At 45.0% G+C, this 11,828-nt stretch overlaps 2 protein-coding genes across 2 annotated transcripts in view; one reads left to right on the top strand and one right to left on the bottom strand.

Annotated features, from left to right (window-relative positions):
- The window catches only part of CUNH3orf14 (chromosome unknown C3orf14 homolog), a 31,364-nt gene extending 25,538 nt beyond the window's left edge, over positions 1-5,826 (top strand). Inside the window, exon 6 of the mRNA XM_019536716.1 lies at positions 5,414-5,826. Coding sequence (XP_019392261.1) covers positions 5,414-5,491 — 78 coding nt within the window. The 3' untranslated portion in view covers positions 5,492-5,826. The remainder of the gene's footprint in view (positions 1-5,413) is intronic.
- Positions 5,827-5,942: 116 nt separating this feature from the next.
- CADPS (calcium dependent secretion activator) overlaps positions 5,943-11,828 on the bottom strand; it is a 245,719-nt gene continuing 239,833 nt past the window's right edge. The window contains exons 31-32 of the mRNA XM_019536711.1: positions 9,052-9,156; positions 5,943-7,177 (exon numbers count right to left, since the gene is read on the bottom strand). Coding sequence (XP_019392256.1) covers positions 6,998-7,177; positions 9,052-9,156 — 285 coding nt within the window. The 3' untranslated portion in view covers positions 5,943-6,997. The remainder of the gene's footprint in view (positions 7,178-9,051; positions 9,157-11,828) is intronic.

The following is an 11,828-nucleotide window of genomic DNA, read 5'->3' as shown; positions in this document are numbered from 1 at the left end:
GGCTGCCGGGGTCCGGGGGCTGCAGCCCTCCGCGCGCCCTGTCCGGCACAGCTGGCGGAGCCGGCGCGGGCTGCAACAGGTCCTGCCTCGCAGACCCGCTCCCTGCCGGTCCCTGACCACCTGCTTTGTTTTCCGATCGAAGATTTGAGTCATAACATTTTTGTTTATTTCAACAACTGCATTCATTGCATAGGAAATGAGCCAACATGTCTGTGATGGGCAGAGCGGAATATGCCGTGTTTACAGTTGCTTTTGCTTCCCCGGTATCGAATTTTACAATATAATCGAAATCTTATTTTTGTACTTGTGGCCCCTGTTATTGACTTAATCTTCTTAAGTGCTCCCATTATTCCAGTTACTTCGTTGTTGCATGTATTAATTTTAATCTTTTGATCTCCATATTAGCTACCGCCTGCGACTAATTTGTTGCTCAGTGTTTTTCTTTGTTTTGACCTGCAAGGCATTTTCATCATGGCACAGAACTCTGCTGGCAGATTGCATATAATCTCTGCACTTTTTTCTCTGATGCTTTGCATAGTTACGACAAATGCAGCTTTACAATTTTTAGGTGAAAACCATGTCTTTTAGGAAGGGGAAAAAATGATCAGGGCATGGTTAGATAAGGAAACTGAAGAGGCTTGAATAAAGCATACAATTTATGTGTGTGTGTGTGTGTGTGTGTGTGTGTATGTATATATATATAAAAATAAAATATATATGCAATCTATATAGATAGATATACAATTTATCTCTATACAATCTGTATAAATGCAATCTATCTCTATATATTTATCTATAGATATGCAATCATATATATATTTATCATATATATAATTCTGATTATATATCACAATCATATATATCATTATATATCATATATATGATTGTGATATATGATATATATATGATTGCATATCTGTAGATAGATTGAATATATATAGATAGATTGCATATATATATATGCATATATAGATTACACATAGATTGCATATATATATATGCATATATAGATTACATCTATCTATCTATTCACATGTTTTATTCAAGCCCCTTTAGTTTCCTTATCTACATTTCCAGTGATCATTTTTATGATTGCATATCTATAGATATGCAACTGCACAGTGATATGCAAATCAATTTTTGTTTAAAGTCCAGAGATGGTCTTCATAATTAATGGTAAATATGTTCATCTTACGTGCTGTGGGGGAGAGAGAAAATAGTGCCAGATCTGAAGCCTTCCCCCTTTCCCCCCTTGCAAGTTTCAAAGGCATTTTTTCTGGAAGGACTTATCTGGACGCAGAGACAGCTCCTGGTCCAGCCTGGTGTCACTGGTGGATCATCCCAGTAAAAGTCCTGGCTGGAGCAGCGTCCCAGTGCTCTGTAGAGGAGCCAGTTACAGGATATAGAAAAGTATCCACAGTGATTATGGAATAAAAGCTTTTGTTTTTGAGGCAGAGCTTTAAAGGGAGGCTGTTTTTTGCTCAGGCACTACATTAAATCTCTTTGGTTTGTAGCTGTTTTGTTTTATTTTAGCCTTTTAGCCTAGAGTGGTTCTTGTTGCCTCAGGTTAAAAAAAATGTAAGGCAAGAAAGGGAAAGAGTCTTGATGCCTGCTTTTCTGCCTGCATGCTTATGAGCACAAATGTTCTTTGATGTTTTGGTCACTAGCGAGGAAGCAAGCAGGTTCCAAGGTGCCTCTGGGCCAGGGAAAATTCAGTACAACTCAGAGGAAGGACTCAGTTAGCTGCTGAGCCATAAAAACAAGCTGGATGGATTGCTGCAGACACGTGTCAGTCAAACATTTGGTCACATTTCCAGTATCCACGCCACATGCCTCAGCTCTGGCGAAGAGGGATATTTAGCTAGCTTTCCCTGTCAGCAGGAGGGGAGCTTTGGCTTGGTCAAAGTTTAAGCGTTTTGCTGGTATTGTCAGTCAGGAATATAATTTAGCCCTTCTGACCATGCCTAACACAACTAAAATAGCAAAAGTTGTAGTTGAAGTACAGTTATATCAGCAACCTTTTGCTATTAAAGGTTACTTCAGGGGACTGTTGTAAGTCACACAGGGCGCGTCTACATGGGACGCTTACTGCGCATTAGCCTAATAGCACTGTGCAGTAGCGTGCCATGAGAAAAACTGTGCTAATAGCCTCATAACACTGCTCAGCAGGCTAATGCGCTGTAAGTGTCACTAAATAACCATGCGCTGACGCAACTGCGAAGTAACTCTAGTTACTGGGCATTCAGTTAGTATTTCATTTAAAAAAGTACTAAACTAAATGTGTAGTAATTAGGGCACGTTAATGAATTTGTAGGCGTGCCCACTGGCAAAGAAAACCCACTGTGTCTCCACCAAGTGGGTTTTCTACTCTATCACTATTGGCATCACCGTACCAGCAAAAGCTTATACGTAGCAAGCACTAGCCTTGAGGCCTGTTCAAAGGGCAGCCTATGCCCAGGAGGGTTTTAAATCTGGAGTTACTCTGTGCTGATGAACCTGACCATTCCTGATGTGGGTTTCTGAAGGAGCGAGTAGTCAAACTTGGCACTTCCAGGCTTATTTTGCAGCGCAGCTTCCCAGCAGGTCATTGTTGTCGCGTCGCCCATGTACACTTACTGTCAGAGCTGGGCGCTGCGTGACTGAGCAGAGCAAAGAGGATTAGGTTCATCTTTGCCTGGTGCAGACCTCGCTGTGGAACAGGTGGCTTCTGGGGCTAGAGCATTTTACCAGTGCTGGTCCTTACGAGAAGCAGGTTTCCTTTTCTTACGCGCTTGCAGTCCAGGGCTCCCAAAAGCCAAAGGGCTCTCCATAGACTCTCCCCTGCACCCTGTCTCCAAGTCAGGCTGCTCAAGACATTTCACTCCAGCCTTAGGCACTGGAGACATGAAACATCAGGAAAACTCATGCGTGGCGACTGCTTTGGAAAGAGAAGGCTAAAGGAAGCACTGGAAAGGGGATTGGTGTGAAATCCAGGTGTTGAACATGGGTGATGTGACTGTGCCATCAATTTGGATGCACCAGATGGGTGAAGGCCAAGTGCTCCTTGGCTTGCTTTTGGCAGAGCTAGGGGTGGGGGGAGGCAGGCAGCAGGCTGAGACTGGTGACCTTGCAGGACGGGGCAGCAGGGCTCTGAAGGGGGCTCACATGCTGCAGCCCAAGCCTCAGCGTGTGCATGGCTGGCTCATACAGTTGCCAGACGGTGGGATGGAGGAAGGCGAACAGCTGCAGCCCCTGACCTGTTGTAGCTGGTGCTTTAGCTTGCCTGGGAAGAGCTCCTGTTTTTAGGGCATGTGTGCAGAGGATGCAACCCAACACTGCATGGGGATACTGAGCTGTGAGTATACCTCCTCCAGAATCAGTGGCCATACAATTTATACTGTGCCCCAACTCCTTTCATTTTTTTTTTTTTTTTTGGGGGGGGGGTGCTAATGAGCTCTGCTGAGACGCTGGTCGGGTTAGCCTCAGAGCTGTAGTGTTAATGCAGCTGTACTGTTGGTGGGGCCTGAGCTACCTCTAGGGCAGAGACTGAACACCTCAGCTAAGATGCTGCAGGCGGTGGGGGGGCACTGAGGTTAAGACATTATCCTAGGAGGCAGGGTGCCTGGGGGGGGGGAGGGGTCAGTGTGTGACTGCCAATTCTCTATGATGTGGACAGATCACTGAGCCCTAGTGCCAGAAAGGTGATGACATTGCTAGCTTCCACTAATGTGGAAGGCCTTTGAGATCATGAGCCTGAGTTTCCTACCTGTAAAATGGGGATAAAAGTGATATAATACCCAGTGCTCATGAAACTCAAAGTCCATTAAGGGTTGTAAGGTGCAGTAGCAGTGTTAAGGACCAGCGCAGATTGAGGATTTAGGCTTACGGGTTGCAGCACCTCCTTTTCAGGGCCTGGCTCCTGGAGTGAAATCCAGACTGCAGTGCAAGTGCAACGCTCAGGCATGAAAGGGGACCCAAACCAGTCAGTTTTCTCCGTCACTGCTCGGCAGCTGCTCAGCACAAGCAGCAGGGAAATGCTGAAGACGGGTATGCCCAAAATCCAGCCCCTTCCTCAGGGTTACAAGGCGCCCTCATACCTGGTGCCCTCTCTTGAAAGCAGGTGCCTATGCCCAGTCTTTCAGAGAGCTGCATAATGTATGGGAAGAGGAGGACTGACCTTAGCTAGCAACTGCTCCATGCAGAAATTTAGTAGTAAGGCAGGACTTGAAGTCAGGTTTCTGCTGCATGAGGTCAAGGACTTAAGGAGCCGCCTTATTAGCTCAATGGTTATTTGCAGGCTGACTTTGGTCTCGGGGCTTTTTTAATGGTTGTCAACATTAGTGGCACACATTCATAGGCGAGGGGTGAAAAGGGTGTTTCCTGGTGGGTTAGGGTGCTTGTCTGAGCCATGTGAGAGCTGGGCTTGAGACCTAAAGCTGTCCTGGGGAGAGTCTGAAAGCAGGTGATTGACTTGCTGTAATGGGAGAGACACACTGCATTACAGCGGTAGCTGGCAGATGTGCTCAGAGGTTGCCCGCCTCTTTTCAAACACTCACAGATGAGCCCTCCAGCGCCCAAGCTAATGGAGGGAGAATGCTGCTTCTTGGTGTCTGTAATTCAGTAATCCTGGAGTCGGGCAGGGAGAGATTGCAAGACAGCAAAGCGATGCATGCCATAGTGTGGTGGTTAGGGCTCACATCTGATGTGTGGGCAATGCTAGTTCAAGACCTGGTGCCACTGACTGGCTTCTTACTTGGACACTAAATTATCAACTAGAGAACAGCATCAACAAGCCAAGTTGTGGGCCTCTGCTGGTGTGTCAGAGCACTGGGCTCAAGCCGAGTGGGGATTTGTAATAGAGCTCCTGCCTCCTCGGTGAATACTTTCATTGCCAAGGTTATTCTGTAAATGGGACCATCTGGCTGCTGCTTGAGACCAATTGGTTAGGCACCCTCGAGCATGGATGGAACCGAGCAGCCTAACAGGGTCAGAGCTAGATGTCTTTGCACCGAGACCACTTGCAGGGAGCTGTGAGGCTCTCTGGGGAGCGTAAGCACTGGCTGTGAGCACCCAAGTCCCTCAGCGGACCTCTGCATCAGCATATCTTCACTCAGTGCATCCACACTAGAGTCCAAGCGTTTGCAATTCAAAGCGTGGAAGGCAAGATGTACCAGGGTCTGGCTTCTGCCTTAGCCTGCTACAAGGGGGCTCGTGCTTGTCCGCAGTAGGGAATGCAGCAGCCTGCTGGCAAAATGCACCGTGTGCTGCAGAGGCTCATATGCATGTATTACTGGCCCATGCAAAAGCTCTCCCCCTTTGCCTGGTCTGGCCTGCCTGCTTTTGATTGTCACCTGTGGCTCTCCTGGCCTGCAGCAGATCTCACCTCATTCTAGACTGCACAGGGAGGGTTTTTACAGTCTCCAATTATTCACAGGAGTGGAATGAGCAGTGTTCAGTCCAAAGACTGCGGGGTTTCGTGGGGGAAGCCAGCCTCGGAAAGCGTGAGGACTAGGTGGAGCACTCCATGGCAAGAAGCGGCTCTATTGCTCTGGTTTGGATGATGCCCTGGGCTTCGCTGATGCGTCACACTTGATCTGAGCAGGCTGCTGCAGTGCAAGGACCCGACAACTATGCAATCTGCTGGCAAACCTTTCAGGTTTGGAGGGCATCTTGTGCAGATGAGACTGGAAGGAACTGCCAGCTGCTGCTGGAACCTCCTGTTACCTAGGGGCCACAACCTGGTTTGGGCCTGGAAGGTATCCTCATCAACACCTTCCCCACCTTGATCTTTGCAAGTGAACCTTCAAACCATCTTTTTAATGAATAAACTGTAAAATTAAAAAAAAACACCCAGGTGAAAAGAAAATGCCTTTATTCTTGGAGGGGGCGGGGGGCTCTTACAGCTCGGCCTGTCATTGTTTTTCTAAGGCAGACATACATAAAAAGACTCCATAGTTTAGTCTGAAGACATCTGAATAGTTATTTATTGAGAAGCCACAGTTCTCACACTCTTACAACTGTCGGCTTGTATAAGGCAAAAGCAAGATGGATCCACTATTTTACACAGAAAGTAAAAGCTTCTGGAGGGGGGAACTCGGGGACATGCACGTACTGGTCAAAAATGCAAATGTACATGACATATAAAACCATTGTGAAACAAAGGAATCAAAATGATGGTTACAGTCTACCAAAAGAAATGAGAGTCATATAGTCTTATAAACACGTTTATATAGGCTAAGGTTGTATTTCGAGGTGCCTTTGTACATACACAGTTATCTGAACCTTAAACGAAGTGTAACATTGAGAGGGGGGCAGTCAGCAACATAGAACAACTTCTGTGGGGCGTACCGTGGCATGATGTACCCATGAGGATAGGCTGAATCTGCCGGAGCAGTCCGAATCACTAACCTATTGGGATGCAACCTCTCCGAAGTTAGCTGCACGTTCAAGGCAAGTGCCTGGTTTATTAAACAGGGAGGCAGCACGAGTCAAACGGCCAGTTTCTTTTTTGTTTTGCTTTGTTTTTTAATGAACAGAGAGAACAAAAAAAACTCCTTGGTATCAGCCTGACTTTTCTTTTAAAAACATAGCTGTTTTTATTAATTTTAAGCAGTTGGCATCCACAGGAGAGAAACAAAGAAATGAAAGGACTCAGTTCACTCATCTTCACAACAGTTTACCATCAGTGTATATACAGTACATTAATGACGCGTCGTTTAAACTTGAATTGTAACAGGGACACACCTAGCGTGTTTTTCTATGTAGTTTTCCATTAACAGTATTAAACAATGGTGCTCCATATTGCTTATGAACATATAGATATGAAATTAGGAAACCAATGAATCAAAGAGAGGTGCTAATCTTATTACCACACAGCTAAAATGGCATTTGTATTGGTCAACTTCTCATGGGCATTTAGAGCGGACAGAAAAGTTCCTAATGTGGCTAACTGAATAACAGACTAGGTACATGCACTGGTTACCAGGCTATCACCAAGTGGGCCTCTAAACCACATTAGCTAATCATCCTCTTCATCTTCTTCGTCACTGTCCTTCATCGTTATGCCCTGAAGACCTCCACCTTCGCTAACGGAAGCTGTGGCTTCTTCTACAGTCAGCCGGTTTCGAACTGTGTCATAGGTTTTGCTGTTTAAGGTGGAGTCCAGTACCCCTTGCAATCGGAAATCTCTATACGTTTTCTAAGAGGGAAAGAGATGTGTCAGGGGGGAGGGAGGCAACAGACAGCACTTAGTCAGATTTAAATGCCCAACAGTGGTGTCCAGTGCCTCACTTCAACATCACCTGGACCATTAGCCTGCAAGGGCATGACTGGGCTGAAGTCAGAGGCCCGATTCTTATCGTCATGGAGGGTTTTTTACAATTCTCTTGAACTGCAAAGAGGCCTTAAACCGCGTGGAAAGGCAATTCATGCCCCCTTGACATGGACAGAGGTATAACGTTCAGAGTCAGATCCAAAGAGCAAGTTTGGCCCCTTCACTTCAGTGGGGGTTGTGCCTTCATGAGGACTCCAGAATCAGGCCTACTGGGTCAACGGCACAGAGGCCACAAAGCAAACCCAGGTACGTCTATGCTGTCTACTGCAGCCTACTGTAAAGGTGCCCAGCTTAGTTTTACAAGAGCTGGCTCAGGTACTAGCAGCAGAGCGCTGCATGGGCTAAATGACCCTGTTCCTAGATGTACTCTGTTCCCTTTCGCAATGTACTGTTGTAGTGCGTAGTTTCTTCTTTAAAACATAACACTGCAGCCTGTGAACGGGAAGCATGCTAACACATCACTAGAACACTTTGCTCTCCTGAAAGGAAAATAGCGTAAATACCCGTATCGAGTGTATATGTTTATCTCATCACCTCCCTTCCTCGCTACAGCAGTTTGGTTAGTTAGCAGGCCGGTGGAATTAGGAGTTAAACCTAGTCTCCTTCTATATGAAATTAGGTTAGATCTTCCTGTTGGGTATGACTTAGTGGTACAACTCTAGCCCTTGTACAAAGCTTGCAAAAATATATATATCATTATTTGCATCTATTTAGTTGGTTTGATAAAAAGATATCACCTCTACCCAAAGAGTTTTGTCTGCCTGTCCCCTTAGACCAACACGGCTACAACCAATAGCCCTTGTACAATGAACTGAACTACATGCTATGAATTAGTAACTGCTTTAAGTAGTTACTTTGTGGATCCAAAAAAGTTCTCAGATTAGTTTTTGCTGCTGCTCAAAGCAATATTTGCTCTAAAAAACGGGGGGAAAAAGAATTCCTTGTCCAATGACTAATATGCCTCTGCCTCTTGTTTTCATTTCTGAACAGCACATTTTTTCCTGAATGCATTCAGGCTTTGCATTTGTGCTCTGTGTACAGGAGAGCACAAGCATTTTAAAACATGAGACCAAAAAAAAAGATCAGATAGAACCTAAATGATCAAAAATTTATTTACCCCCTTCTGGGATCTTATTACTTCATGTAAACCACTGTGATTTCACACTGAAATAATTATCATTAGTCCAAGACACGCACCCGAGCATGCAGAAAAATATGCTCCTTTCAGGGTATGTTATCTCACCTTCGTGATCTCTTAGAGTTGATTGTATACACCCATTGTCAAAGAAACGGCTTCAATTAACTTTGAGAACAATCATGATTTGCATTTTGACAATAATCACAAGACATATTTAAACATTGCTGGGAGAAAATATCCCCATTCAACCAAGTGTTACAAACTGTGTGTTTCATTAAACCCCAAATTAAAAATGATTATTTGGCATGATTTCTTTGCACGTGGAAAAAAAAAAGTTAATTTTTTGGGATGTTCATTGTACAGTTCGCGTTGAATGCCAACAGTGCACTGCTGCCTCTGCACTGGAAATTATTCTAACAGTGTGAAGCATTTTTCACGTGTATGTCCACTTCTCTATTTCTCTTTGATGCGTGTGAGGGTACAATAGGTTCAATAATGAATCAGACACAAACTGTCTCGTATGCAGAAAGCACTGCAGGAAAACATGCTACCCAGACCTTTTAACGCTACGATGTTTGCAAAGTCACACACAAATCGTTACCTTTACTATCCTAATAAGGGTTTTCAGTTGGTAAATGTGAAGCTGCAGGTCCATGCGGTCCGTCAGCCAGGTGCACATGACATTCATTGAGCTGGTGTACCATTGCTGCAAGAGAGACAAGAGTTCTCCAGCAAACACAGCGCGGGAGCACGGTGTGACATGAATCAACACAAGCAGGACTGACCTTTTTCTGTTTGCCAACCTGCTAACTTCCTCTGACAGGATTACAGGGGAACGCTTTTTTTTTTTGGAATGCACTTTCCATGAATGAGCATTTTCAGTAATTGATTCTTTTTTTGGCCTGAAAAGGGGTTATTAAATAGAACTTGTGTCCAAAGACTCAAGCAACTTTCAGCACAGCTTGTCCATCCACAGCCTTTTCACCAAGAGGTTTTACGGGAACAGTGATGAGTGCCAAAGGAGCACGGCAGGCTCACCCATCATGCGGCTGTCGAGTCGGTGTGCCAGCAACGACACTGGGTTAATCCCTAGAGCGCCCCCCAGTAATAGCGTGACCCTGCCACTGAAAGTGTCCAACCCAAGGCGCTTGTGCCACTTACCTGTTGGGAGCTTCAAACCCAATCCGCTGAAGGAGGCAGCTTGTTCCCCAAGAGCACAGGAGGGTACTTGCACACTGCAGCTCTCTAACATCAAGTTTTATTTGCAGAGTGCAGATACACTGACACAGGAGTGTATGGGGCCTTTTACTGGCAGCACAAGCTGCTGCAGTCTCAACCCCAGAGCTATCAGAGAGGTAAAAGCACGTAGCCAACGAGCTCATTTCAAGCTGTTGAAATCATAGTTCCCCTCCCAGGGCTGAAATTTTGCTTCTTGTCTGTGAAAAGCGCTTGCAGTGGCGGCACAGCACACTGTCACCCCTGCAGAGCAGGAAGCCTCTGGTGGGCTCTGGGTTTAGAGCACTGCTCATATAGTCATAAATCCTATTCAGACGAGCAGGATCAGTGTTCCCAAATGGCAGGATGGAAATGTGTTGGGAGGGGGAGAAGCACAAAATGTCACCACTTCCTGCTCCACTTCCCATCATCAACAAAGCAATTTTTTATGAAATTAAGAGTTGTGCCCAGAACCCCCAGTTATGCATACACTTACCACACCTATACGCTCGTGGAGAAAGGAGTCTTTTCACAGGCAACAACAGACAGAGAGAGATTTCATTGAACGCCAGTTAAAAATACTTTTTCTGTACCCACTTTCCTATTGCCCTCTCCGAGGAAACTTCTGCATCCGTTTAACATTTTTAGCTTTTGTCAATAGTACTTTAAGCTTGACATTTTTATTTCCTCTTGAAAAGTGGAACTGGATGACTTAGCTTTTAAATTATTTCCCCATCAGTGATCTTTTTTAAGATCACTCTCTGAAGATCAGCAGCGAGGGTTGCTGTTCTCACTGCTCTACTTCAGTAGGCGCTCATAAAATCACCCAAGAAACGTTCACGGTGAAGATGCCAGACCTTCGTGCTTTGACATTATCAACACAAAGGTGTTTCTTTTTTCAAACGGGCCAACACGTTGCTATATCACAGCCAGGTTCCCTGCTGAGACAATCAGGTGAAACTGCATCAGAGGCAAGGAGTGATAGGAGCTGGATATTTCAAATTCAGCAAATGGAGAATACATTTTTTAAATGATGAAAGTTTGGCTGGCAAACTTTTCAAATGAAACTTCACAACTTCTGAAGCAACAGCTACCATGCACAAAGCAACCCCAATTAAAAGAATAAAGGTTTAGAAACCCAATGGATGAAACAAAACTTGTTGGGGGGATCAAACAAAACACTTCAGGTTGACCCCAAACCAAACCTTTTGTCCGTCTTATCAGAAAAAAATACTGCAGATATGACTACTTTTGAATGACTGATTCTTTTCCTTTTGTTTCGGTTCAGTCCGTGACCTAACAATTCCAGCCTTCCTTGTTTTTGTTTTTTTGTTATTGCTTAAGTCTGACAGGCAGAATGGATGAACAAGTGCCATGCAGTTACAACAGCTAAATAAGGAGAAGTGTTAAAAGTATGCCTTCAAACGTTAACCAAGAGCCTTACCTTGGCAATCTGGCCTTTTTTATGGTGAAATGGGAACCTTCACCACTGGAAACCTTAGGAGCCAGCCTACTACTAACCAGTTGTATTGCAACATGGCCTTGCTCGAGATGGGAGCAGCACTTTGCTAGGTTTGAAGAGCACACATGTAATAAAATAATAGTTCATACCCCACAAAGCTCACAGGCTTAGCATGCGCAAGGCAAGAGAAGGCTAACGAGAACAAAAAAGTCAGGCCACAAAATGAAACGAAGTGGGGAGGCAATATGCAGTGCTCTGAGCACAGCGACAGCGTGACCAACATCAAGTCTTCTGTAGGCATCACAGCAGAGGTGATGCTATAACTGGTGCCAGGCTGTCAGGTGATTAACAGGTCAATTAGGAGCAAAACACAAAGAGCCAAATGAAGATGTACAAGGAAAGCAAAGTGCCTGGATTTGTTTTTCTTAAACTCCAGTTTGCCTTAGGGGAGTCTTCTTTCCATGCTTGACTAAGGGAAACAGTTCAAGTACTTCACTAACAAAAATTAAGCCCCCCAGATGCACAAGGTAGTTGCTCTTCTGTATGGATCTCACTGCATGCAACGGTGGTGTCCTGTGGTCTGGGAAATATTATGATCTGATAGCAGTGAAGCCTGAACACAGACACCTCATTACAGTCCTTTGGCTACCAACAGTCTTAGAGATCAGGGTTTTTTTGGGATATCTTTTACTGGATGAGCT

This window comes from Crocodylus porosus, unplaced genomic scaffold, assembly GCF_001723895.1.
Source record: "Crocodylus porosus isolate Cpor-Errol unplaced genomic scaffold, CroPor_comp1, whole genome shotgun sequence".
Taxonomy (NCBI): Eukaryota; Metazoa; Chordata; order Crocodylia; family Crocodylidae; genus Crocodylus; species Crocodylus porosus.
This window is presented reverse-complemented; position numbering and strand designations above follow the sequence as displayed.